Source organism: Papaver somniferum, chromosome 2, assembly GCF_003573695.1.
Source record: "Papaver somniferum cultivar HN1 chromosome 2, ASM357369v1, whole genome shotgun sequence".
NCBI classification, from domain to species: Eukaryota; Viridiplantae; Streptophyta; class Magnoliopsida; order Ranunculales; family Papaveraceae; genus Papaver; species Papaver somniferum.
In genome coordinates this window covers 69388649-69416511 of record NC_039359.1, presented here as the reverse complement: position 1 = coordinate 69416511, position 27863 = coordinate 69388649, and the positions used below count along the sequence as shown (strand labels likewise).

At 38.8% G+C, this 27863-nt stretch overlaps 1 protein-coding gene and 1 pseudogene across 2 annotated transcripts; both read right to left on the bottom strand.

Annotated features, from left to right (window-relative positions):
- Positions 1-245: 245 nt before the first annotated feature.
- Positions 246-6587, bottom strand: LOC113351320 (annotated as a pseudogene).
- A 1681-nt stretch (positions 6588-8268) lies between these two features.
- Positions 8269-12866, bottom strand: LOC113347958 (probable caffeoyl-CoA O-methyltransferase At4g26220). Of its 2 annotated transcripts, none has more exons than XM_026591647.1 (6): positions 12714-12866; positions 12427-12518; positions 12191-12270; positions 9048-9192; positions 8807-8938; positions 8269-8695 (listed from the first exon to the last, which is right to left on the bottom strand). In XM_026591647.1, the coding sequence occupies exons 2-6, from the start codon at positions 12508-12510 to the stop codon at positions 8402-8404; spliced, it is 735 nt and encodes a 244-aa protein (XP_026447432.1). In that variant the 5' UTR covers positions 12511-12518; positions 12714-12866; the 3' UTR covers positions 8269-8401. The 2 variants fall into 2 exon arrangements, with proteins under 2 accessions (XP_026447432.1, XP_026447433.1); XM_026591648.1 differs by having other exon boundaries at positions 12427-12513; positions 12714-12849.
- Between the last annotated feature and the right edge of the window lie 14997 nt (positions 12867-27863).

Below are 27863 nucleotides of genomic sequence, written 5' to 3'. Positions count from 1 at the left end.
TTCTGCAAATAATATTGATTTTTTAAATCTCCGAATAAAAAGTTTGCCAGGTTATCCTTCCTTTATGGGAAGGAAATACAGTTATCGTATTGATTTTCTTTACTTGTTATAACTCATGCATCAAACAACCGCTCCAGTAACTTGTTTACGCCAACAAAAAATAGTATGTAAGAGATATCAAGTATCTTAAATTTCCACTTTTATTGGTAATTGTTAAAGTCTTGCCTTCTATGTTAGCACAACAATCAATAACGACGCATACAAATACTGAGGCCATCCCCTAATGGAACTTGCGATACCTGACATCGATTATCAGAAGCTAAATACTTGTTAAGATCAATCACAACAGCTCGAATAGTTTTCATGCGGTTATCAAGTGCAAAATCATCTTTCCAAGCAACAGTTCCTCCCCATAACGTGTTATCATACAAAATGATTCCTCCAACCCTGACCAATTTCACTAACCTCTCATGGTAATTCATGTTGTTAACCTTATCCGCATCCACAAATGCACTGTCAAATGATCCTTCATTTTTGGGCTACAAATAAATGGAAAGCGTAAGATTGATTTATAAATAATAAGTAAATATGTAAAAGATCATTGTTAATGGTGCAGTTTTCATCAAATTTGAACAATAGTTACTTGTGAAAAGAAGTAAAGGGAAAAGAATTCTCACATTTTCAAGTAGCTTGTCAAGAAAAGGAAGAGCAGGGGAATTAATAAATTCCACCTTATGTTCAACCCAGCCTTTTTGATGATAGGTAACCCTAGCTCAAACATTTCTCGGTCAGGGTCGATGGCTATAATATGTGGCACAAAGAATTAAACACTGATATATTTGATTAATTAGGTAATCAAACAAACTAAAGTAAAATCTCCCACCTTCATAAAGATGACAAAGAAAATACATATTAAATAGTTTTTCCCACAGGTATTAAGCACCCGAACAACCTGATAAAGTGGAAGGTACGCACAACAATTCGAAAAAATTTGGGAATCCTTTCAACCGTTGGATTTTTGCAAATTAAAAAACATAAAAATAAAAATAACGAAAGAAAAAACTATTTGGATGTAGTTTTAAACTTAGTCTTCATATTGTGGTATATACTAATTTAATGTACATATACATGTCACTTGTAAATTTAATGTACATAAAGATAAATTCGTTTATGGTATATATTCTAAGCCGAGTATTAAGAGATAGTCAAACAAATTATTATATACCTTGCCATCTTTCGGAAGCGAAAGAGCTGTTAGAAGCAGTGAGTATCCCGTGTAAACTCCAATCTCAATTGTTTTCTTTGCATTAACAAGCTTTAGAAGAATAGACATTAATGGACCTACATCTGTTGCACAGAGCATATGATTTCTACAAGAAATTTTTTTTTAACTATTCAGTTAAAATTGTAAAAATTGATATATTTGTATTTTACTTGATTTTCAAGTTATGTAAGTTATAAATAATTTTTATTAGTACATTAGAGTATCAACGAGAAAAGTATTAAGAAATATAGTATTGTTTGGTTCGTTGATTTCTTAAATCATGAATTTTTGAGTTTGTCCTTACTGGCTGTGTTACAGTCATTGATTTAGTATTTCAATTTCATTTTTTTTATGCCATGTCAATAAGTTTAGAGAATAATAAGGTGTTTATATTTACTTTTTCAACTAAGGTGAATGTGTTTAGTTAAGAATCCGTATCAGTATAGCAGTTTTAGTTGAGTTTTGAATTAGCGTATTTACTTCCTAGTTTGTAGAATTTAAGGTTAGTGGGATAATTCTATATCTTTTGTAATCTATTTAATATTTGTAAATGAATGGAAAAGTCATCGATTGAATTAAGTTTACTATAAAAGGAATACTTTGTGTGTTATCTTGGACGGAAGGCTCGTTAGTAAACTAGACGTAAGCTTTGTCAATAAACACATTATCCTTCGTTACCTCTACTTTTAAGCACTATAACTCTTCTCTTTTATCATCTACTGTGTCTTTCCTAGTATGACCGTAACAAGTTTAAAAATACTAGTCTGATTATCTTGTATTGTGGGTAGAAGTCCAACAAAAATTATCATACTCCTCTGTTACAACCAGCCTAGTACCAAATTCTAAAAATGGAGAGTTGAAAGCTTAGAGAAGAATGCATAAGAACTGAAAAAGTCTATGATTACTATAGTTGTCAACCAAAAAGTAATAGTGGAAAAACTAACTAATATTTTCAGTAAGCTTGCTCCGATAGTTGATTTGATGAAAAAAAAAAGCAGAAGGTGAAGAAAAACAATCAAAGGAAAGTGGAGATTCTTTTTCATATACTATTTCAAAACTCAAAAGTGGTGTTAAATTAGTTTTTCCAAGATTCAAGGGAACAAAAGATCCTACTAGTTGGTTATGTAGAGCTCAACAATTAATACTTTTTTCTTCATGAAATTCCTTAAAGGGAATTTTTTTCTTATGTTTCTTATCATCTTGATGATGATGCACAAATCTGGTACCAAATGTTGAAGCACGAGATGATTTACCTCAATTGGGAAGACTTCAAATCAGCGCTACATCGTCATGGTCTAGATATTTTTCTTGATTCTTTGGAGAACTTACTAAGTTGTAGCAAACTGGAAATGTTGAAGACGATCAAAAACAGCTTGAAAGTTTTTAGCAAATTATGTTCACTCCCACAACCTAGAAACGTAAGTTTACTCGTTAGTGGGTTGAGAGAATCGATTCGTACTGACGTGAAGGATAATAAACCAGCAACATTGTTAGTATCCTTTGGGTTGGCACGACTATTTGAGGCTTGTGACAAGTCTCACCCATCACTACAACAACTATTCAAGGGATAGTTTCAGTCAAGCAGTTGACTATGTTGGAATTACAAAAAACTAAGGAAAAAGGGGATTTGCTTCAACTGTGATGAAATATTCAAACTGGGACATCAATGAAAAAAACAGTTTCTGATAACAACAGTCATCCAAGAAATTAATGGGGATCATCTGATGGAAGATGACAATCCACAACCTTGAAGACAAAACTTAAATTAAGGGGAGGTCATCGATTTAGTTGTATATATTAGTTGATTTATCATTTGAATTTCGTTTGCTTTGTTATGTCAGGTCAACAAGTTTAGAGAATTAGAGTGTTTAGTTCTTCAACCAGGGCGAACGTGTATAGTTAAGAGTCCATATCAGTGGGATAATGCCTTATCTTTTGTAATCTACAATAAGAACTCCATATATACTAATAAACTCTATTATTAATAAAAAATCATAATCCCAACTTAGGCCAGTTATAAATAGTAATAACCTCCACATTTTAATATTAATAGTTTTTTCCAGTCTCGTCATAAGGAATTTACCTCCATACATTAATATAATGGTCATTATTGGAAACTTATAGATCTTGTTATACCAGAATTTGAGATGAAACAAAATACTTATCTTTAGTTGTTTGAGAAAAAGATGTAACTTTTTGGATTTTTATTGTATCTTTTTGATTTGCGGAGGACTAAGACCTCATTACTATGAGTACCTTCCTGTTGAACCCAAAACATTTGCGCCTTGTGGAGCATGTTTAAAGCTTCTTTTCATGAAACATTTGTATCTCTATACTACCATTATTAGGATTATCTCCCTCATATTCTTGTCTAATTCCATCATTCTTCGATTAAAGTATATACGACATGTTGCTCATTTGGATGATTAAGGATGGCATACATATCCATTATCATTAACATACTTTGAATTAGCAAAAAAAAAAAATTGATATACCTCCTTATATTAATAAACTCCATATATTAATACTCCCTCCATTCCATTTTACTTGATGTTTTAGGGTTTTTTTTTTATGTTCCAAAATAGATGAACGTTTAGATATTTTTTCCAAATTCTCACTAATTTGCCTTTGCTTTGGAATCATACAATACCATTAGTTTTCATTGAAATCAGTAAATGGATAGTTAATCTAATCTTTAAATCCACTCCATGGAGGATAAATACTCTATCCCAAGTAAATTACAACGGGATTCGTAATTTACACTAAAACTAAAAACTGGGTGCTTTAAATTTTTAGGAATCTATTAATATGGGTAGGTTTGGAAAAAAATTTATTCTCTATGTTATTTCTTAATCTGCGTGAAAAACTCTACAACATCAAGTAAAAGGGAACGGAAGGAGTAATTTTATGAAGTCCCAAGACTATTATTACATTGAGATTTTACTGTATATAAGATTTGAGAATGAATAAAAACGGCACCAATTAAATTAAGTTTATTTTATCTTTATCTTGGACGGATGGCTCGTCAGTAAGCTGGACATAGGGTCCTTAAGTCTTAAGTAAACCCATTATCCTTCTTTATATCTACTTTTAACCATTATAACTCTTCTTTTTTATCATCCGCCGTGTCTTTCCTAATGTGACCGCAACAAATCGTCATAGGAAATTAACCATTTCTTATGTTACCCATATCACATTTTCACACTAATATTTACACATAGAACTTCTAAAATAATATAAGAATTTTTCCTTTTGTTTGTTTTGGTAATACTATATTTAAGATTAAGAGGAGCAGTGTTTGGGAAAAGTTATGTGGAAATTTATCTAAACCCTACCACTGGAAGTTATGGTATGAGTTTAATCCTTTTCGATCATATAAGACATTGCAGGGGAGTAAGAGGAGCAGTGTTTAGGCAAAGTTCAGATGAGGAAGTGAAACAAAAGACGGATCTGGAGGCATACAACTGGACGGCAACATTAGGAAACAGAATGGATTTTGAATCCAACTCCTGCTAAATAATCAAGCTAATCAGGAGTATGTATGCAGACAAGATAGGAGCCCGCTTCTCTCTAAATTACGACGGAAAGGAAGTTTTTGAAATTGGAACGTGGAGCACAAATAATGATAGGGAAAACTTTTTAGCAGTCAACCTTGCTAAATATAGCATCGATTGTAATTTTGGTGGGTCTTGGGACCATCTTACTGTAAAAAGTATTATCCCGTACATTATCGCCAGTATTTTCCCTTCTCGTTTTAGATTTTATCAACCAACAAATATAATAGCTAGTACTATTTCTCAAGGTTTGGACGCAAATCAGGGTTTCTGGAAATTTGCTCAGCAACTCCAACCCAGAGGTGATCGTCGGTTGAGGTTTCATTCCTCTTTATCTATAAAAAAGAGGTATTTACGATCAAGTATAGAGGTTTCGGGATTTTGGTTCCGTTTAGTGTTCCAAATTTATTCCTTCCTATCAAATCTATCCATTTTCCATATCCTAGTTAATGACTGCCAGCGCTGATATTTTCGAAATTGACGCAATTAAGTTCCCTAATATATATCTAGGTGTCTAGTTGGTTCCTGGTGTTGTGCGTTATGTCTGGCCCATTAGAGCATCTCCAATGCTAAGGGTCAAGGTCTTAAATTGATTTGGAATCATAATTTTTCATACCTTTTCTTGTTTTACCCTTTGTCTAATTCCTACCACGATTTTCCACACACAATAAATGAGAGTATTTAGGAGAAAATTCATCTTGGAAATAGGACTCCGCCTATCTAGTGCTACAAATGAAAATCAAAATTCCTCCTATATAATAGGTATGGAGGGAGTAGGATTTAAGACTTTGTCTACCAACTTTTCATCTCCAACACTAAGGTGGAGGTCATAAAAGAAGATGACATGTGCATGTGGGACCAAGTGGGGGTAAAGGAGAGTCTTATTTAGACTTTCTTCATGACCCTGAGTCTTAAGTCCATATCATCTTTTGTCTCTAAATTTAGATAAAAAAATGTTGGACATAACCTTGGAGATTGGAGATGGAATTTAGATAAAAAATCTTACATTTATTATTTTTTGTTATGTAATGAAAAACCCACGATCAAAAGATCTTAATAAGACCTTCAAATAGGATTACCTTGACCCCAAACATCGGAGATGCTCTTGAGATAAATCATGTTTAAATAGTTTAACCAACAATCTCACGAGTAAAAATTAAAGTCTCACCTTCTCCCTCACAAAGGGTGTAGAAATCCATAATAAGTTTGTGAAATACGAGGTAACGTCTAGCTTTTCAAGACTTGATTTAAATCGCCAAGAGAACCAGCCAAATGGCATTTACGGGCTTGGCTTGAAATGGGCTCTTATATGAAATAAAAAAATGTGGGAATTATTTGTACAGTTGAACTCCCATTGATTAATTAATGATCAATCCCGGTTTAAGTTCATCACTCATGGATTTCTTTTACTGTAAATAAAAATAGCTAATTATCGGTTTGATTTACCTTGGTTGTGTGGAAGTAATCTTTCGTAGGTCCTTAAGAAGTTCCGCCTCGTTTGGGTACACACTGGTATCCAAGATATACTACAGGAAGATATACATCACATCCAAATAATATTATAATAATTCAAGACCCTAAAACAAGATATGAAGTTCTTAAACGAAACTCACCTGATAGAGCTCTCTACTTTGCAATATTAATCCCATGTCGGTTTTCATAATATCTTCTGTGGAAATCTTGCTTGAAGCTGATTTTTCTTCCATGATAAAGCTCTTTCCGTTGCAACTTTTCAGTAAGTGTAGGTCGAAGTAGTTGGAATTCTCCATATATATAGATTTATGTATGCTTCAAAAATAAATAAATAGATTTATGTAGCTTCTAAATTTGTTTTCTAGTCCATTTAAGATGCATAAATGCACAGATAAGATTGTAACCAATTTTTGTGCCACTACTCAACGCTACATTTCTATTGCGGCGAAAAGTGGCATACATGCACGAAATGGTTACGCCGAAAGAACTTAGTTGGCGTATGTCCACGCTGTCTTTGTCCAGATATTTTGCTACATTGCTCGTACACCAAGGAAAAACTAAAAATGACATGCCACGTGTGTAAGGAAAATCTTCTTAACTCGTGGTAGATTTTTGTTGTTACGTATCCTTAATAAAAAAAAAATTACTCACTCGGTCTCAAAAAAAGAAGAAGATAAACTTGTTATCCGTGTAATTTGTACATAAAATCAATCTATAATTTTTTAAAACGAAGGTGGTTCAATTTCATTTTTTAATGATGTCTTACTAATTTGGAGATATTTCGGCTTACCGAATGGAATTAATCGAGATTCATCGTCGGTATGAGTTCTTATTTGGATATCAGGTTGAAAATCAAATAGTTGAAACGAAGAAAATTTTGTATCAGGTCAGCAGTATTCTAACCCCAGCTGATCCTTGTTTCTTTTTTGGTCGACAATGCGATCCAGAGAAATTGAAGAAGGCGCAAAATTATCTGGAATACAAATTTGGTAAACACTTTGTTAATAAGAGGGGTTTTAAGCCCTAATAGGACGACTTTTCCAGATTTTAAATAAGAATATATGGAGATGATTATCATAAAATTCAATTGCATGTTGATGCTTTCAAAGACCAAATTTGTAAAGGGGAAGAGGTGTATTTTAGTGGAAATTCTATTCCATCCAGAGTTGCTCCCAATCTCGGGTACGAGTCTCAAATGGAAAGAGGTGAAATAAACCCCTTTTGCAATTATCATTCTGTTCAGATGGACAATTTCAAAAAAGTTAATGAAATTGAAGAAGATAAAAAAACAAAGAAAAAATGAATATAAGTGTCGCTGGTTTTGCAAGGGGTAAATTCTTTTTAATTGGATATATCAATTCCCCCTAGATTCGAAACATATAACCGATTGAAGAAAATCAGTAGGTTGCTTCTATTCTTTTGGTTATGGAAATCACAGATATTAGCATCATCAAACAGCTATCTCCGAGCCAATTCAAGGACCCAACACCAATGTGGGCATAAAGTCTAAACTGATGGGTCTTTTCCCCAATGGGACGTTAAGCAACAAAAAAAAACGCTCATCTAAATCTCTAACTGGTTCTATTAAGATTTTAGTAGGTAATTTCATGGAGTTCTGTTCTATAATGAAGTGAAATTTTCCCTTTTCAAAGGCAAATCTTCAAGAAATATTTAGTGATGCGGCGAAAACCACAAAGATTTAATCATGGAAGAGGTCGATGAAAGTCCTAATTACTCTTGTTTTAGTTCGCAAATAACAATGATTGTTTAGTTTCTAAGATATGTCAAGAGACCTTTAATGTTTTGCATATCCCTATAACTTTTTGGATTTTAGTTTTTCTATGTGATTTGGTTATGGTTAGGGTAGTTTGACCCTTTTTTGGTTGTATTCTCCCGCGCACTTCTTATGCGCTTCTTAATATAATTCCTTTTGAATTATTAAAAAAAAAAATCTTACTCATTGACAATGAAATATAATAAACGCATCAGCTGCATATGAGAAAAATCTTTAATATTTTTGACATAGTTAAATGCAAATGTCGCACTATCATAAACAGAACAATACATGCACAAAATAAATATTTCGTTTACAATAAATGACAAATATATTTTAACAAAGACGCATACACATCGTGAGACCATCACCAACAGGAAGTTGAGAAATTTGAATTCGAGAATCAGATGCCAATTTCTTATTTAGGTCCATGAAGATAGTCCTCAGGCGTACCATATCTTCATCGAGTGAGGAATCATCTTCCCAGGCAACTGTTCCCGACCAGAGTGTGTTATCATATAGAATTATCCCACCAACCTTGACTAATTTCAGTAATCTCTCATGATAATTTGCATAATTCGATTTGTCAGCATCAACAAAAGCATAATCAAATGATCCCTCGTTCTTTGGCTGAATAAGTATATAGATTTAAGAAAGTCAAAATCAAGCTAATTTATCAAAAAGGGAAGAAAAATTTAAATATAGAAAACATTCATTGTTGAGTTGTATATATTTACTGACATCTTCAAGTAGTTTATCAAGAACAGGAAGGGCGATAGACTCGATAAACTCCACCTTATGTTCCACTCCAGCTCTTTTGAAAAATGGTAACCCTAACTGGAAAGATGATCGGTTTGGATCGATGGCTATTACCTGAGGAGTAGATTGTGAATTATCATCACTATGTGATTTGAGATTATATAATGCAGTTGGTATACCATGTAACTAGAAGATAATGTGCAAAATAGTTAGAAACACGAACTTTTCCATCTTTGGGAAGAGAAAGAGCAGTAACAAGGAGTGAATATCCCGTGTAAACGCCAATTTCAATTGTCTTTTTTGCGTTAACAAGCTTTAGAAGTAATGACATTAAGGGACCTTCATCCGCTGCACTAAGCATCAAATGTCTACAAAACAATTAAAAAAATGTTCAGCACTAGAATCTTTCTTGATCGAGACGAAAAAGAAAAGTTTCCATCAATTTTTAGGTTTACTCATTGTGGAAAAACACGAGAAATTTTTATGTAATTCTTTTGACGTTGCTAAGTATTTTTATTTTATTTTATTTTGATGTGTAGTGGTCCCTAAAACTACATATAAACTCTTTAAAATTCAATCATGTTAAAGGGGCGGCAGATTCCATTGGAGGAGCGGCAGTGAATAGGACAAAAAGAGTCATTACATGGTAATTCGAAGTGCCCCTTATAAAAAAAACTGAAAATGACTAATTAACTCTTACATAGTTTAGTGTTGATAATCAAATTTCACTTATATTAACTCTAAAACAAATCAAAGTCAGATTTTTAGAGTTTTAAAAAAAAAGTTTAGAGGAGAAGAAAAGAAAAACTTTTGTGATATTTGTGAAACTGATTCACTCAACCAAAATGAGTTATTCCAGTGAAAATTTGAGATGGGTGAATCTCTAAATTAGTTCCCATTAGCTTTCTGTCGCTCAAAATTATCTAAAGTACGTAAAAAAATAGAAACTTTTAAAATTTCAGAAGAACTTACGATTGGAATTTAGCTCGTTACCAACCGTAACTCTCAGTTACGGTTCCAAAAGTATCGAGTACCAACCATAACTGGTTCAATTTGGGGAAAACCCAATCGTAGTACCAGTTACGGTTGGTAGAATGACAACATATAGCAACCGTAACAAATTACGGTTGGTAACTAATGAACCGGCATCAACCGTAACTAACCTACGGTTGGTAAGATAATTTGAGTTACAAGTCGTAACTCAAATACGGTTGATAACAGTGACACAATTACAAAGCGTAAAAAAAAAATGAAACATCCAAGACAACTTACGGTTCGTAACTTAAGTAACGAGACCAACCGTAAGTAATTTACGGTTGCAAAAAAAATTCGTAACTTAACATTTTATCTCAAAATCAAGAACTTACGGTTGGTATTTGAGTTAAATGAACCGTAACATCAAACGAATCTATATTTACGGTTTCAATTGGAGTTATTACCAAATGTAACTTAAATGAAACACAGAAACTTCAATTTCAATTTTGATCCAAAACCCTAATTTTGATACAAAACTAACTTAAATCAAACACAATAAACTAAACCCTAACTGGGTCTTTTCGAAATATAGTTTTCAATCAACGATTAACAATTTTTCAAATCGCTGATTAATCGAGGACGATGAAATTTCAATTTTAATGGAGGAGGAGAAGAGAAGAGAAGAGAAGATGAAAAAATCAAAAAAGTTTTTTGATTTTTCTGATTCCATTAGGTTAAAAATTGGAGAGGGTAATCTAGTCAATTTACACCCCCTATAGGACACCCCCTAACCAATAACAGGAACATTGCTATCACGCTTGCCGCCCCTCTAATAGAACATGCCGGCACTAAAACAGGTTGTTTAAATTAGAGTTGGTTTATCAATAACGGGGTTGGAACACCTACTTGTAGTGAGAAAGAGCATGAAAACCAACCAAACCGTTTGCTCGTTTTGACATTGCTAAGTATGAGTTTTCCATACATAAATATAAAAGAAAGAAAACCTATAATTACTTGAAAAATGGGTTCACATACAATTATACGTATCACAATTCAAATACGAGTGCTTTTGGTATCGGCGATACTTTAGGGGTATCAATCCAGGGAAAAAAAACCAAAAACAACCCAGACACTGGATTTCTTAATTAGTATTCTCTGGCACTATTAGATCCTGTTTGGTACAATTTTTAAAAACAATTTTCAAAAATAGTTTTCCACTGTTTTAAAAACACACCATTTTTTCCTTGTTTTTATTTTTAAAAATTGTTTGGTAGGATAAAAACTGTTTTTGAAAACCAAGAAAAATCAACTAAATTAGATCAGATGCAATGACTGGTCTAAGAGATAGTGATACTGGCCATGACTCACATGCTGTCATTCCCCCGATATCTTACTTTGTTCTGAAAATAAGAAGAAGGAACAAAAAAAGAAAAAAGAGAAAACACATAAAACAATAATTTATTGTTTTCATTTTTTTTTGTTTTCAAAAACAAAAAATAAATTGAAAATTTTCTAAAAATATCCCTACCAAACATATTTTCTTCTATTTTCTATTTTCTCTGTTTTTGAAAACTATACCAAACAGGTTCTTAGTTTCTCCTTGTACGTGGGAATGTTGGTAAAAAATACATGAAAACACTAAAAGGAGACTTTTATGGCACAAATATATGTTTTGTTTGGATGAACTATCAACTGTTCAACTCGTGAAGTGCTAACCTTTAGATTTCACCATAGATGTTTAGGTTTTGGCCTGCACCCTGACTTCGGTCCAATTATTTAATATAAAAATCCTAGTACTTGGGTCCTGAACTTGAACATTTGAATCGAGAAAAAGAATTTACAATGTCGATTGATTTACTTGACTTCATTTTGTGCGATACATTTGTAGAAAACAATAGCGTTGCTATAGGGACAAATGTGGAAGAAGTTTTGCTGATTAATTAAAAAGAAAATTACACAAAAATTATAATGAGAAGAGGCCTAAATTAAACGGACTCCTTATCAAATTAGGGTGCAGGCCAAAACCTAAACATCAAAAAACAAATTATCCTAATTTTAAAGATGTAATGAGACACTTGATGCTGATATGAATGAATCCTATAAGTCTTACGTTAAGTATGTAAAAATATTTGGAGTTTAATTTGGACACATTCTAATTTCTAATGACGCGACATCTCAACCTCATTTTTTTTCATTTGATTTTAACGACATTTCAACATCATTTTCTGATTTAATATTTAGAGTTATGTAATGAGGGCTAAGATCAGAGCCAAGATCAATGACCGAGCTAGAGTATTTTTTGATGGAGTTAAATCAAAAAATTCGAAAATATACTCTATAAACAAATCAGCTCATTGCGAATATTTTGGAAAAAGGAAAAGAACAACATACCCTGGATGGCTAGCAGTAGCTTGACGTAGATCCTTAAGAACCTCAGCTTCATTCGGATACACACTTGTGTTCAAGATGTACTGTGATTAACGACAAAGACATTAAGAATTTAAGATCTTAAATAAGAAATTAATTTAAGATGTACTGTGATTAACGATCATGTTCAGACTACAAGTAGACGGTAGATATTAACGAAGTCATAAATAAGAAATTAATTTGATTAGTTAGTCAACTACCTGATAAAGCTCTTTGCTTTGTAGTAAACCAGACTCAGATTTTGATAAATCGAATACACTAAGTTTTCTGGATGTTCCTTCCATTATCTTCTCTGCAAAGATTTAAGAGTTCTTAAAAGATCCTCGACATAAAATTGATGCCCAAACAGATAACCCATGTAGAGCTATTACAATTCATAGCTAAAATTACCGGCCATACTTGACATATGATCGCCACCCAAAATATATCATCACACCAGAAATTTAATGATAAATGAAGAATTTATGGTTTCTAATCAAACACATACCTTGGCAGTCTTTACTGTTTCCTTTTCCTCATGTCTTTGTTCTTCCTCTACTTTTTGCTACTAGTGCAACGATATATGTTAGCTTTTAAAGTGTTTTAGAGGGACAGAATCGAATTCAATCAAATAAATTAATCATCATTATCGTGCCATTGTTAGGTCATTAGGTGCAATGGTGTATGTTTATTTTATTGCGACTTGGGAAATAGTTGACGCGTTATAAAACGTGTTTGGGAACTCGGTGTAACCGACAGCGATGATTCTTCATGTCGGTTGTCTGTAATTCTTTTATCTATACCCAAATGTCAAATGGATATAATATTGAATTATACTATTGGTTTAACAGAATGAGATTCGAGAACATGATCTTCTTTGTAGCTTCTTCATGCAGTTGATTTATTTTATTTTTGGCTTATTTTCTTGACTGCTCATGTCTCCAGACGTCATCATAGCACGTCCATCAAGAATCATGTCCCGTTATTTGTATTACCGGCCTAAGAGCATCTCCAATATAAGGTGAATTTTTTTTTTATGACACATAGGATTTTATATCTTAATTTATATTAAATTCATCTCCAACAGTAAGTCATATTAAATAGGAAGGATGTCAAAATAAATATGAAGGTCTTGGGGAAAGTTTTATTTAGACCTTGAGAATGACCTTCACTTCATCCTTTTAACCATATTTTAAAATAAATAGAATTTTAGCATCCACTGTTGGAGATGCTATAGGAAAAAGATAATCTAATGAGAGGAGCAAACAAAGACTTTAAAAAGTTGGATAGTATATTATCAATACATCATGGATATTAATTATCTAACTTAGGAAAAACACATAATCTAATGAGAGGAGCATATGCGTCTAATAGGGTGTATTGGATGATGATTTATACGGATAAAAATAGATATTAGTTTGCCAGAATCTAGCGGATTTATAATGTTTCTTAAAAGAATCTTATAGATATATAATTTGGATTATAACGGATTAATTTAGATTTATAAAAATTAAAGTGGATCACCAAATCGTTATAATATAATTGAAAAAAAAAGTCTATCATTTTTCCCTATCAGAAAAAAAAAGAAACATTCACAAATTAAGGTGGTGGCGGTGGTGGGTGATGGTGGTGGACCTGCTGGTGGTGGTTGCTGTTGTTGTTGGTGGTGGTGGTTGGTGGTTAGTGGTGGTTGTTGCTGGTGGAGGTGTTGCTTGTGGGTGTGTGGTGGTTGTTGGTGGCCGATACTGGTGATTGGGTGGTGGTGGTGTTGGTGTTACTGGTTGGTGGTGCGTGGTGCTGGCGATGGTTGGTAGGTGGTGGTGGAAAAACATAGCATAATATGATAGAAAAAAAATGTCCATAAATATCCATCAAATTCTTGTGGTTTGGGTTGAGATTTATATGAGATAATAATACATATATTTTGCCTACAAATATCCATAACAATTCATATTTATCTTGGCCCTTAACTATCCTAAGAAATCTTAAATGAATTGAATACCATGGATATTTGTGGAATCTAAAATAATCCTAATTGAATACCATGTATATTTAATGATTTCTTACATATCCTAATTGAATACCTTGGAGTTTTTAGGATAGTTAAATATCCTTGTAAATCCTAATGCAATACACCTCTGTAATTCTCCAAACCGTATTAAAAGGGCGTAATTGGCTATATCTTAATATTAATTTTCATGCTTTATCTGGTAGTTGCGTTCAATTCTTGTTTAATTTTTAAGCATGTTGATTCAAAATCTCACCGGATGATTTCATTGTTTCTGACTGTAATCCTGTAGTTACCACTGGCACCAAACTCAACGAGGTACCAAAGTTTACAACTCCAAATCTATGCTCGTACTTCGGGGGCAAAGGGGCCGTACGTAGAAGCAGGTAACGCGAAACAACAACGCACTAAATGAGAGCACGGATTATAGGATAGACTCTAAAACAGTTTATCTTTATCAAAACGGGTGAGAGTCTATGTGAAAGAATGAAAAATTGACCATGGGATAGAGTGAGAAAGGACTACATGACTTAACAATTAGCCGTTCGGTAAAAAAAAAGCCCTACTAATTCATCACAACTTAAACCCTAAATCACGGCAACAGCAACCAAAAGAGAAAATCTCACTCTTTTCGTATCTTTTTTTCGCTCTCTCCTGGCAAAGTTTTTCTTCTCCTGCAAATACGGCAGAAGGTTAGTCGTGTAAAACTCAAACCTAGTATTACGGCAATCTGATAGCCGTTTGCACAAGAAAACAAACACAAAGGCAAACAGTTTGCCGTTTTTTCTTTACCTATTTCACACGGCAAACTATTAGCCGTATAGGAAAGACTTTCCCCCACTCTTTCGATTGAAAGAGAGGTTGATTGAGTTTGGGGTGAAAGGGGATTTCTATCTACCCATAGTAGAACCTAATTTGATCAAATTTTATCAACTCTTTCACTTTGAAGGAGACACTCAACCCCCATATTCTTGCTCTGAGCACATACCACTTTTTTTTAAAAAGAAGGATATATTAAAGGAAAAAAGTTATACAGTGTATATACAAGGTCAAAAGACCATCATAGAGAAAGGAAATTTTGTAAACTACAACTTCATAATAGTCTCCCATTGAAGCAAAAGTTGATTTGCTTTAAATTGGTTGAAAACTTCCGTGGATGAACTCCAAAGTTGAATCCATTGCTTAACTGCAATTTCCAACTCATATCCTGATTTAAGTCTACCTCCATGCCTCCTCCTGTTGCGCTCGTTCCAAACTTTCCAACAGATAGCGTACGGTAGCAGATGCCATACCATCTTCACCTTGGCTGAGCACATACCACTTATTTGGCAATGGATATCTACGTCCACGTCTTAGTATCATTTGCGCCCAAAATTTTCACAGGACAACATCGAAATGCATTACAATGTAAAACCGAAAATAAAACCAGATTTTCGTATTTTATGGAGTATAGTATGAGAGTTGCCAGACCCACCGTGAAAAGGAACCGAACCGTGCACCGAGAGAAATCGAATGGTCCCAATGTTGCTTCTCAGCATTGGGATAGGAAAGGATGGAAGTGGACCCCACCCTCCTACTCACACGGTGCCCACTTCGGTCCCCTTCTCACTGTGGATCAATCATTCCCGTTATAGTATAGTATTGATGAGGATGTGGGAAACGATACCCTTTGGCTCTCGATGACATATACGTCACTCTTACTTCCCACGTTACCCGGTTAAGATTGCCCGTTTGCCCATAGAGTTTCAAAGTTGGGAGCTTGTAACAGATACGTCGCACATGACGTAAATATGTAATAAAAAATGCATCACAACTTGGTTATCCCTTCAATGACACTAATGAACACTTATTTAGATTATCTAACTTGGAGGTTTATATATTTTGGCGAAATAACTGACCAGACTTGACTCTTCATGTGGGCTCTTTTTTTTTATTTCCTATATTTGTATGCACCGAAATATGGATAACATATATTAGCAGAATGAGACTGAAAGATGATTTCCCCATTTAAAGCTGGCTATAACGTCAGACCTGAGGAATCCCGTTTATTAGGCGCTGCATTATTTGGGAATATCACGTGGTCGTTTTTTCCTTCTTTTCTTGAAATGTACAGAGTTGGTGGAAAAGTGGAGCGACAACTTGAGATATGATTACATGGTACGATTTGGTACGGGTTTGACAAAGAACGATTCTGTGTCAAATTATTTCAAAAATCAATCGGTGTAAAAACAAGCCGATTCACTCCACCTTATATTTCATTCCAACACTTTTGAGGAATGGAAATATACGTCCAAAAATGATTGGTTGAGATGGATGGTTGTCCCTTCTACATGCTATGTAATTAGAGCACCCATAGTAGACGATCAAACCTATAAATATGATTCAGAAACGAGAGGACGGACTAAAGATTAAAAGCTGGACCAAAATCAAATTCCAGGCTATATTTGGTCCGGGACTAAGACCAAAACCAATGTGGACACAAGAACTACGCGGGGGTCCGAATGCCCACAATCAATTGTTAACGTCTAAAGAGATTACGATGATGATACCCTGACGTGGATTCATTGGCTCAAAACCTTCGGGTTTATCATGGCCTCCTCCTACTTCCCCGTGCGTGGCGATCATGCATGGGATACAAGTATTAAAGGAAAACAAAACATATAAGCAAATACGTGCGGAGCTAAATGAATGTAAAGTGCTGAAATGTAAATAAGACCAAGGTTTACGTGGTTCAGCACTAAGGCCTACATCCACGGGGTTTGTTGTTCTACTATATTATTCACGGTTACATGAATAGTTGAATGACTTTGGGTTTACATATTTCTCTCCACTAAGGGATTAACTTACCCTTACTATCCTCTCTCTCTATCTCTCTCCTGATGTTTTTCCGATCCCCTTCCTCTTTGTGGAGATTGGGTATTTATAAGGTTGGAACGTGGGACCCATCTCTGAAGACCGTTGGAACCTTATCTTCTCGTGTCCTTACGTCCATCACGCGGAGGTCTGCGTTTCCCCCTCGATCCCGCGGAGGCATCTTCGCTCGTTCCACAGGTTGGTCGACACGTGCACTGCTCAGAGTGTTTAATGCGGGTAGTTGAGGGGTCTGCTCGTGTCAGAGAAGTGTCTTCTGCCCCTGTCATTCCGTGTCAGCTAACTTTCGCTCCACCGTTGATCTTGGCCCCTCTTCTGGGGATGAGATAAAGCAACTCCTAGGGGTTTATTTGGTGCTTCGTGACGCATCATGTTTTGATGTTTCGGCTTGCATGCTTTCCACGTACCTTTCTGTATACACGTGTCCGATAGTGAGATATATGTGTATACAATTTGCCCCTTTTCTTCGGGCTTAAATGGCTAATGGGTGCCTTGAAGAAAAACTATCGTCGCACATTCTTCTCACTCCTAATAACTTCTCCTAGATACTTGGGCACGTTTTTTTTTGTGCATTAACTGCTTATGTAACGGGCACGTTTTCCTATTTCTTAATTTCCTCTTTTCTTTCGGGTATTTTAAGGATATAGAGGAAATTTAATTTCATTCTTCCTAACCACTCTCTCAGTTCATTTTTCCTTTAAATTTCCTGCCTGCCTTCATTGAACCTGTGACCTTTAAATTCTTTGTCAGTCTTCATTGCACCTGTGATCTTAAATTCTGTCAGTCTTTATTGCACCTGTGATCTTCAATTCTCCCTTCATTGCACCTGTGATCTTCCCCTGTTCGTTTCTTCTACTTGCTGTTTTTTCCGGTGATTTTTTCTTTTCTTTATTTCACTGTTTTATGCCGTGTTGATTTGTGAATTTTCTGCTACTGTTGTTCCTTGTTTGTGATGAAGAACTTTTTCTGATGCTTGCATACTAGTTTGCCCCTGTTCTTCATCTTAAATTAAGGAAGCCATTATTTCGAGGGTGAAATATTGAGCATGTATCCTAATTTTAGGGTTGCTATGTTATCGTTGTTGTATTGCTATGGATGTGTTTTTTGATTTTTGGTTATCGTGTGTAACTTGTTCTTGATTTTATTCTTTCCGCAGCCATGTCTGACCGTCCGCGGCCTACTTATGAGACTCCTGATTCTAGGTTGTCGAGATCTCCTCAGCGTCGAGAGTCTCAAGATGATGTTCGTCGGAGTCGAGTTTCTTCTGGAGCGAAAGCCTCGTCCTCTCGGGAAGAGATTCCTTCGATAATTCCGTCTGGTTCACGAAGAATCTTTAATCACTCAATGGTGCGTCCTCGTGAAGATACTAGGAGTACGCAGGCTCCGCCCCGCGCTGTTGCTTTTGACGTTCCTCCTTTACGTTCATTAGTGCCCGAGCATCATCTACGGTCTTCTCCAACTTTTAAAGGGAATAATACAAAGGGCGTAGCTCCTAGGGTTGAATCTTCAAAGAATCCCCCTGTGAAGAGAAAAGCGTCTGAAGCGTTTGTTAGTTCGTCCGGCCCCGCCGAGGAGGATGAGGCTGCTCCCTTGATACGCAGTGTCTCTGTTAGCAGGAAAAAAGTAACCTTCAAGCATATCGATCTTTAAATATTTAAGGAAAAGCATGAGCTTCAAGCCTTCGGTGTTCGTTTCTATGCCCCCGAGGATGATATTACGTATGAGCTTATCTCCAAGTACGAATTCGATGAATTTCATTTGTTAACGACGGTTGGGGCCTTCGAGGCTGGTCTGATGCTGCCTTTGTACAAATCGGGTGATTCCTTTTACTACGACGTGCTCGCTAGTCGTGAGGGTTCTTCCACCAATACTCATAGTCGTTCCGTATCCCAACTATCGGGAAATTATCTTCGCGCCCTGAAGGAATGCTATCTGCGGAGTAAGGGGGAGACGTCGATGACTTGCTACGTCCCCAATCCCTTGGAGAAGGAATGGTATACTCCTGAGAATTTCAATAACTCCTTCGGTGATTACGTCAATAGTAGGAATCGCAAGCCGTGGAGTGTCAGCCTTCGGAATCTCCCTGCTCCTCGAGGCGAGATTCATCTGTTAAATAAGGTCAGCGATGCCAAGCTGAAGTATGTTCCTGGCACGGAGGCGTCCAGTCGTCGTAAACTCTTCCCCGCACGAGAAAGGATCAAGCGCGATCATGACTACGAGTGGCACGCCACTGTTATTGAGATAGTTGGTCCGTGGGCTTACGGTTGGATTCCTGGTCCCCGCGGATGGCGGCCCACCGAGAATAGTAAGCCGCGCGAATCTCCTCCTGTTCGCTTTGGAGATTTCTGCCCCTGGCGTCTGAACTTTGCGGGCATGAATTTTCCTTATGCCCTGGATGTCGTAGAGGGAGACGAGGAGGATGGTTCCGGTGCTATACCCCCACCGAAGAATATTTCAGCTGCTCAGGTACGCAGGTTCTAGCTGCGCTTCGTTTTTATAACTTCCATCAGACGGGAAGAATAATTCCTTTTGTGGTGTCAGTTTCAGGTATTGAAGAAGAAAAAGATTAGGCCGAAGCAGTCTTCTACTACGGTGACGGGCGAGGTCGAGGCCCAAGAAGAAGTGACCAGTCCAGTGAATGAAGAGTTTGCTGAGGACGAGATTACAGATGGGGAGGAACGTACTGGTACCTCCCCTATCAATGTCGAAGAAGAGGTCTTCGCAGGTCACGCTGGTGATGAAGGAAGGAACAAAGATGTGGTGGCGGATGATGTTGTCATCGGGGATGTTTCCGTCCCTGCTGGTGATGTCGCGGATACCCTTCCCACTTCTCAAGAATTTTCTTTCGATCGGATGTATTCCACGGGGGAGTTCTTTGACGAAGCCCTCGATTTTCCCGAGGACTTATCTTTGCTTTCCCCTAATGATAATTGGGATGTTCTTGGTGGTGATGGTAATGGGGATGCTACTGTAGGAGGTGTTGGTGCGGAGGAGCCTGCTGTGCATGTAGGCGCGGAGGAGCACGCCAACATTCATGCTGAGGGGGTCGAGTCAGAGAAAGGAAAATCTGTTGTTGACGCGCCCGCCGATAGTCTTCCCCAGTCGCCGATGTCTGAGGGTGAGGACGCCATCATGAGTTGGTTTAAGGAGAAGAATCTTCTGTTTGTTTCTCATCCCGCTCCTGTGGTTGTTGGGGAAAAGGAATCAACCGCGTATACCCGTCACATGATGGAGATGTCTTCGAAGGCGCAGGTGTCTGAAGCCTGGGGAAAAAGGTTGACTGTTCCCGAAGCTACCCTCGTACCGGAGCCTCCTACTTCTGTTGCCGATATGATGGCTATTGCCGACGGGTATCAATATGGCTTCCCGCAGCAGTGTGTGCTGGAGGTAAATTTTCGTACATGCTTGTACGTGAGAATCGGACGCTTCGGTTGAATAATGTTTTGTCATCTTGATGTGTAGATGATGAGGAGCGAGCATTGCAACCACGTGCTTTATCAGTTCTTTAAAGCGAAATCTCTGAAGCTCGAGGCTAAGCTTCGTCACCGGGAAAAGGAATTATCTGCGGCTGAGGTGGAGATAGAAGAGCTGAAGAAAAGCCTCAAGGAGAAAGAGAAGCTGGGTGAAGCAGAGGCTGATCTTCGTTCAGAACTTATTGCAGTGCGCGCTGAGTTAGAGCAAACTCGTAGCCAAGTTTCCACTATCACAGGTTTGGTTCTTTTCCCTCGCCGTATGTCGTCATTCTTTTATCTCTTAGTTGTTCTGTATGAGTCTCCCCGCCCTATGTCCAGTGGGTGGCATCCCCGAGCTGATATGGCTTCGAAACGAAAGAGCTCGGCAAAAATCTCGTATTAGAGATTTGGTTGAGAAGATTAAGAGTGAGGCTAAGAAATGGGATGCTCGGGCTGAGGTATGGCGCGCGCGGCATGTTCAGATGGTCGACATGCAAAATCTGTACAACCATGATCGTGCTTTATTTAATGGCACACTGCTGTGGACCAGTGATAATCTGCGGGAAGCCCGTGAGCGTACTTCCTTGTTGGAATCTAGGATTCAGCTACTGGAAGAAGAATTACAGACGGCGCAATCCATGTCTCTTTCAGGGGTCCAAGATAATATGCTCGGTCTTGCCAGGGAACGAGATGATGCTCGTGCTGAAGTCTACGCTCTCAGCAATGCTCTTTCCGCGTCTCGAGCCGATGTAGCTCGTCTTGCTGAGTCTGAGAGGAATCTTCAAGTGTGCATGTACAGACTCAGCAAAGGGGTCTCAGAGATAAATAAAGAGGTCGACCACCTTCGTCATATGGACTCGATGAAGCAGGTAGAATTAGATGCCTGTCAATTTACTCTCACCAACCTTCAAGTAGACTATAAGAAATTATCAGCGGAATATGATCATCTTGATGAAGCGCGAGATGCGGTTGTTAATGAGTATGAAGAGGCTTCGGCTTGTGTCGAAGGTATAATCCCAATTCATCGAGTGTGATCTTGTTTTTTTTTCTACGCTAACTCCGTGGTGTTGTCTTTTTCAGAGCTCGAGGGACGCCTTCGCGTCACAAATGAAGAACTTGAAAAGGCTCAATCTTCCTTAGCACAGCAAGAGGAACAAACCAATCACTTCAAGAATTTAGCAGCCACCCGCGAGGAGGCCATTGGTGCTGCTTCCAGAGAAGTGAATCGGCTATCTTCGTTATTATCCCAAGCCCAACAGCGGACAGCAGTTATTAAACATAAGGCTCGTTGTCAATTGGCTGAGGAGACGAACAAGATGCTGGAGAGGATAGAACTTGGCCTAAGGAATGAACATGGTCTCGTGAAGAACTATCCTCGTCGTCCCGTTCCTGCTGCATTGCCCAGCTCCTCGGGCCCCTCTTCTGGTGGGAGCGTCCCATCAAGTCTTCGGAATAATCCTGACGACGGGACCGCCAACTAGGTAGAGATCGCAGCGTTCTGTAGGGTCCGCGGCATAATTATATTTTTTGTAACCATGTAACAAGGATGTTTTTTGATTGTGTATCCTTGGCTTTGGCCGTTCACTTCTTGTAATCACCCTTTATGAAATGAATCTTCTTCTTGATATACCTACAATGTTGTTTTTAAGAGTTTGTATTTTAAGTTTGTGAAAAATCAAAACAAAAGTTGTTAAGTGTTTTTGAGTGCGATACTGAAGGAAGGTACCTTCGTGATCGTCTTGAGACCTGTCACCCCACTGGCAAATCCTGGGCCAGAGGATTCCCAGACGGTGGGGGCCGGGGCAACGTTCTAGGATATAGAGTGTAAAATATGTACGCACCCATTCCGTCGACCCGTTGCCTTAAGATTGGTTGGGTATCTCTTTCTGCTGGGTGCCTTCCCCCTGGTCCTACACTTATGGACACTGATGGGGGAGCCCTGAGAGATTGTAGATTAACTACTTTCCCCAATATTGTAGGTAGATTCCACTGACTTGATAATTTGAAAGCTTGTTTGATTGATAAGTTGAGGTCTGCAATTCCTCTTCCAGAGATAGAAACATGTGGGGCGGTTAGGCTCCTTTCTTCTTCTGGTACACTCCCAGCAGATTCAAATCTGCGTTGCTTCTATGGGAAGTATGGTTTGAGCCATTTAGCATTCCAAGGATGCCGGAGGACCTCACCTTTTAGGTTACGAAGGTAGTAGGAACCATTACCCGCAATGTCGTGGATCATAAACGGTCCTCCCCATGTAGGTGCTAACTTTCCCCATTTCTTTTCTTGCTGATATCGTGGGATTGTTCTCAACACATACTGTCCCTCTACAAAATTTCGTAGCTTTACCTTTTTGTTGTACTCCCTTGCTAGTCTTCGTTGATAATTTTCCATCTTTTGCAATGCTACTTCCCTTCTTCCTTCCAAGTCGTCCAACCTTTCTAACATCATATCTGTTGTGAGGTTTTTCTCCTAGGCTTCGGTCTTCGTAGTTGGCATGAGGATTTCCGTAGGTATGACTGCTTCAGCTCCATAAGTAAGAAGAAACGGGGATTCCCCGGTAGCGGACCTTCGTGTTGTCCTGTATGCCCATAAGACATTGTGCAGTTGTTCGCACCATCTTCCCTTATGCTCGTCTAATTGTTTTTTGAGTATAAGGGCGAGGGTCTTGTTGGTAGCTTCCGCTTGTCCGTTGCTTTGAGGGTATAAGGGGGTGGACCTGTTTTTTCTTATTTTGAAGGTGTCGAAGAGCATGTCTATATTTTTTCCCTGTAATTGCTTGCCGTTATCAGATACAATTTCAGCAGGTATACCAAATCTGCAAATGATGTTCTGGAATATGAAAGTGAAGACATCCGCGTCTCTGATCCTGGCCAAGGCCTTAGCCTCCACCCATTTACTGAAGTAGTCCGTGGCTACTATCAAAAATCGTCTCTTCCTTGATCCTTCGATGAAAGGCCCGACGATGTCTACTCCCCATTTTGCAAATGGCCACGGGCTATCGACAGAGTTTAACATTGTTGCCGGCGCGTGGATTTTTCTCGCGAAGCGCTGACATTCTTCGCATCGTCGGGACATCCTCGCAGCATCTTGTATCATGGTCGGCCAGTAATATCCTTGCGTTTTTGCCTTGTCAGCTAGTGATCTCATACCGCTATGATTCCCTGCGTCACCATAATGGATATAATTTAGAATTCGATGCCCTTCTTTCCGGGACAAGCAGCGTAGTAATGGTCCGAGGAAGGATTTTCTATACAGGACCCCCTCCCGAAGATCGTATCTTCCCACTTTGGAGAGCATCTTCCTAGCTTGCTTCCGATCCGCAGGTAGGCTTCCTTTGTCGAGGAAGGCATGTATTGTCACCCTCCAGTCATCTTCGTTGCTGAAATCTTCGTCTTGATTTGCTTTTGACAAGATGTCTTCTTCATCGAAGTCGTTATGGATGTCTTCTCCTACCGGGTCTTCGATATATTCTTCCATCGTATCTTGATTGGTAGCGAAGGAGAATTGAGATGCAATCGAAGGCTCGTATACCCTTGCTATTTTAATACCTTCGGCATTTTTATCCCTCAGCATGGATGATATGTATGCTAGGGCATCCGCGTGCCTGAGGTCCCTTCTGCATAAGTGCCGGAACTTAATGTTCGGGATTTGTGATGCCAATGTTTGGACCAATGCCATGTAAGCTGAAAGGGTGTCATCGTACACATTATATTCGAGCCCAATTTGCCGTATGACCAGCTGCGAATCACTTGTCAGCCTTACATCGGTTACCCCCATCTCTATTATTATACGTAGGGCATGTACGACCGCTTCGTATTCAACAATGTTATTGGTATGCTCTTTGAATTCCAATCTAAGTGCCTGTATGATCCTTTCTCCAGTTGGGGTGATAATGACAATACCTATTCCTGCTCCTTCCTTATTTTTAGATCCGTCGACGAAGACTTCCCATTGTCTATGACTCGCAGGTTCGAGGATATCCATTGGATCCTTGATTGCTTCCTCGGCTTCCGGTATTCCCTTAATCTCTTCGTCGTTGTCTAGAGGGAGGTCTGCTAAGAAATCTGCCAGAACTTGGGACTTCTGAGAATGTTGAATTTCATGAATGATGTTGAATTGGTCCAGATGGGTGTTCCATTTGGCTATTCGGCCCACTTTTCCCGTGCTTTTGAGGACTGCTTCCAATGGTGCTTTGCATGGTACCCTGACGAAGTGAGTTAGGAAGTAGGTTCTCAGTTTTTGGGTAGCCCATACCAGTGCGAGGATGAGTTGTTCAATCTTAGTATAATTTCTTTCCGCGGAATTGAGTGTCTTGCTGACGTAATAGATAGGCTGTTCTATCTTTGTATTGGTTTTGACTAATACCGCGCTGACTGCGTCCTCCGTCGCTGCTATGTACAGTGCCAAAAATTCATCAGGGTCTGGCTTCTGCAGGATGGGGATTGAAGCCAGATGTTCTTTGATCCTTTGGAATGCTTCCTCGCATTCGGCGGTCCATTCGAACCTGCTCCCTTTTTTAAGAATATTGAAGAAATGTTTGCACTTTTCCGAAGACCGTGCAATAAATCTGCCCAACGCTGCTATGGACCCATTGAGCTTCTGCACTTCCTTCAGATTCTTTGGTGACGGCATCTCTACTATGGCTTGAATCTTAGCTGGGTCTACCTCGATGCCCCTTTTCGTCACCAGATAACCGAGGAACTTCCCCGAGGTGACACCGAAAGTACATTTCTCCGGATTTACTTTCATGTGATGCTGTCTCATTGCATTGAAGATATTCCTCAGGTTCTGGTGGTGATTTTTACGCAGCTTGCTTTTGACGAGCATGTCGTCCACGTAGACTTCTAGGGTTCCTCCGATCCATGGTTTGAAGATAGCATCGACCATCCTTTGGTATGTTGCCCCTGCGTTTCGGAGCCCGAAAGGCATTCTGGTATAGCAATAAAGGCCATGTGGTGTATAGAATGCTGTGTGTGGCTGATCTTCTTCTGCCAGGGCTACTTGGTTGTAACCAGAGTATCCGTCCATAAACGACAGCTCCTCGTATCCTTCAACTGCTTCAACCAGTTGATCTATGCTCGGTAGGGGATAACTGTCCTTTGGACATGCCTTGTTGAGATTAGTAAGTCGATGCATATTCTAACCCCTCCATTTTTCTTAGGAACAATGACCATGTTGGATATCCAAGTAGGGTACTTGACTTCCTTGATAAATCCTGCATCTAGTAGCTTCCGAAGTTCCGTTTCTACCGCCTCATGATATTCTGGAGCCACTTTTCGTATTTTCTGCTTGAACGGGGGCGTGCCCTGTTTGATGCGTAGTTCATGTTGGATTACTTTTGGGTCAATCCCCGGCATATCTCCTAACTTCCAGGCGAACACATCCGCATATTCCTTAAGTAATTTGGTTAAGGACTGTTCTCTCCCTTCGCCCATGATGGTCCCAATTTTGACCATCTTCGGGTCTTCTTTCGTTCCTATGTTGATTTCCTTTGTGGGTTCCACTGGTGTGAACATAGGCTTTGGGTTTCCGAGGATTGGGGCGCTCTTTAATTGCTATTTGGCGTGTTTCTGCTCTTTGTTGATTGTTGAGGTACTTGTTTCCGAGCCTCGGACATTACCCTCTTTCGTCAAGCCTTTTCCTGTAGTTTCCTTAAGGAATAGGTCTACAGCTTTCTCTTTCGTGGTTTCTTGATTTCTTACTCTTCGGATTTTTCGCTGTTCTTCTTGCTCATTGTTGATATGATCCTGAGTGGCCTGGCATTCTCGTGTAGCGATTCGATCTCCCTTGATCTCCATGATTCCCTCAGGTGTTGGAAATCTGAGGTACTGGTGGTATGTTGCCGCAACTCCTTTGAGCTTGTGTACCCATTGTCGTCCAATAATGGCATTGTAGGGGGAAGGGGTATCCACCACACTGAATCGGGTATCCAGCTTCATGGGCCCTGCGTTAACCTGTAACACAATGTCTCCCAAGGGCTTCGTGGCCGCTCCATTGAATCCGTAGATGGTGTGATAAGAGGTCATTAATTGTTCATCATGGAGCTTCATCCGCTTGAATGCATCATAGAATAGGACATTCACAGAGCTTCCCCCGTCTATGAGGATATTTTTGAGGTTACATCCAGCTATTGGTAATGTTAGGACCAAGGGATCGTTATGGTCTTCCATATCTTCTTCGATATCCTCGGCATCGAAGATGACAGGAAATTCCATCCATTTTTCATGCTCGTCCACTGTTATCCCATCGACCTTATATAACTCGCAGCGATCTTCGAATTGCTTCCGTAACCTTTTTCCAATCTGTGCTGTGAGTGAGGGTCCTGTGGCTTCGGAACACGAGATGGAGTTGATTGTTCGGTTTTCTTCCGGAAGTTGGACTGGTTTGGTTCGTTTGGATCTGTCCTCGGTGACCTCCTTCCGTATGTAATGTTTGAGCTCTCCCGCATCAATTAATTTTTGGATCATTATTTTAAGGTTCTTGCACTTTTCGGTCTGGTGTCCGTTGAAACAGTGATACTCACAGTAATCTTTAGACTTCTCGGATCTCGGGGGTTGCTTTCCCTTAGACCATGGCCATTCTAAGTTTTCCCTCCCTTTGATCTCTCGTAGGATACGAGCATAGCTAGCGTTGAGTTTCGTGTAAACTTGATCTTCGAATTTTCGGTCGCCTGTTCTTCGTTCATCCCTCCGTTCCTTTCTATCTTCGTGAGGTCTCTCATCTGAGCAACCCCTTTTGGCCCCATTGGTTTGTTCTGCTGAATTGGTGCGATGAGACCTCTGCGGATATGCCCTCGGGTTTTCCCGTTGAATTTCTTCAAGTCGAGCGTGCTTCTCGATAATTATTCGGAGATCGCCTTCTGTCTTGGGCACGCTCCCGTGAATTTCAACAAATAGGGGACTCATTCGGTCTAAGCCCCATTTATAGCAATTGATGCTTACCACTGGGTCCACGCTTCCTATGGCTTGGCAGATCCTATGCCATCTGTTCGTGTATTCCCTCGTGGTTTCCTTGTAGCCGATTGCTAATGAAAAGAGCTTATCCATCCCGGTGTTTACAGTCTTGTTGTACATGTATGTTCTTAAGAATTTCTCCGCAAGTTGGTCGTATGAGTGTATGGAGTTTGGTGGCAGATTATCAAACCATGATAACGCCGATCCCTTCAAGCTTGACGGGAAGTATCTACAGAGTACGGCGTCGTTCTGTCCCCATCTAGCTAAGACACGGTTGTAGTACCGAACATGTGCAGCAGGGTCGCTGGACCCATCATAGCATTCGAACGTCGGGACAGGGCATTTCAGGGGAATAGGGGTGTTGGCCAAGCGATGCG

Coding starts and splice junctions, on each gene's coding strand:
- LOC113347958 (XM_026591647.1), bottom strand. CDS start 12,510: ATGGAAGGAACATCCAGAAAACTTAGTGTATTCGATTTATCAAAATCT. Junction 9,193..12,190: donor GCTACTGCTAGCCATCCAGG/GTATGTTGTTCT, acceptor ATTGTTTTGTAG/ACATTTGATGCTTAGTGCAG. Junction 8,939..9,047: donor CTCTTCCCAAAGATGGAAAA/GTTCGTGTTTCT, acceptor TCTACTCCTCAG/GTAATAGCCATCGATCCAAA.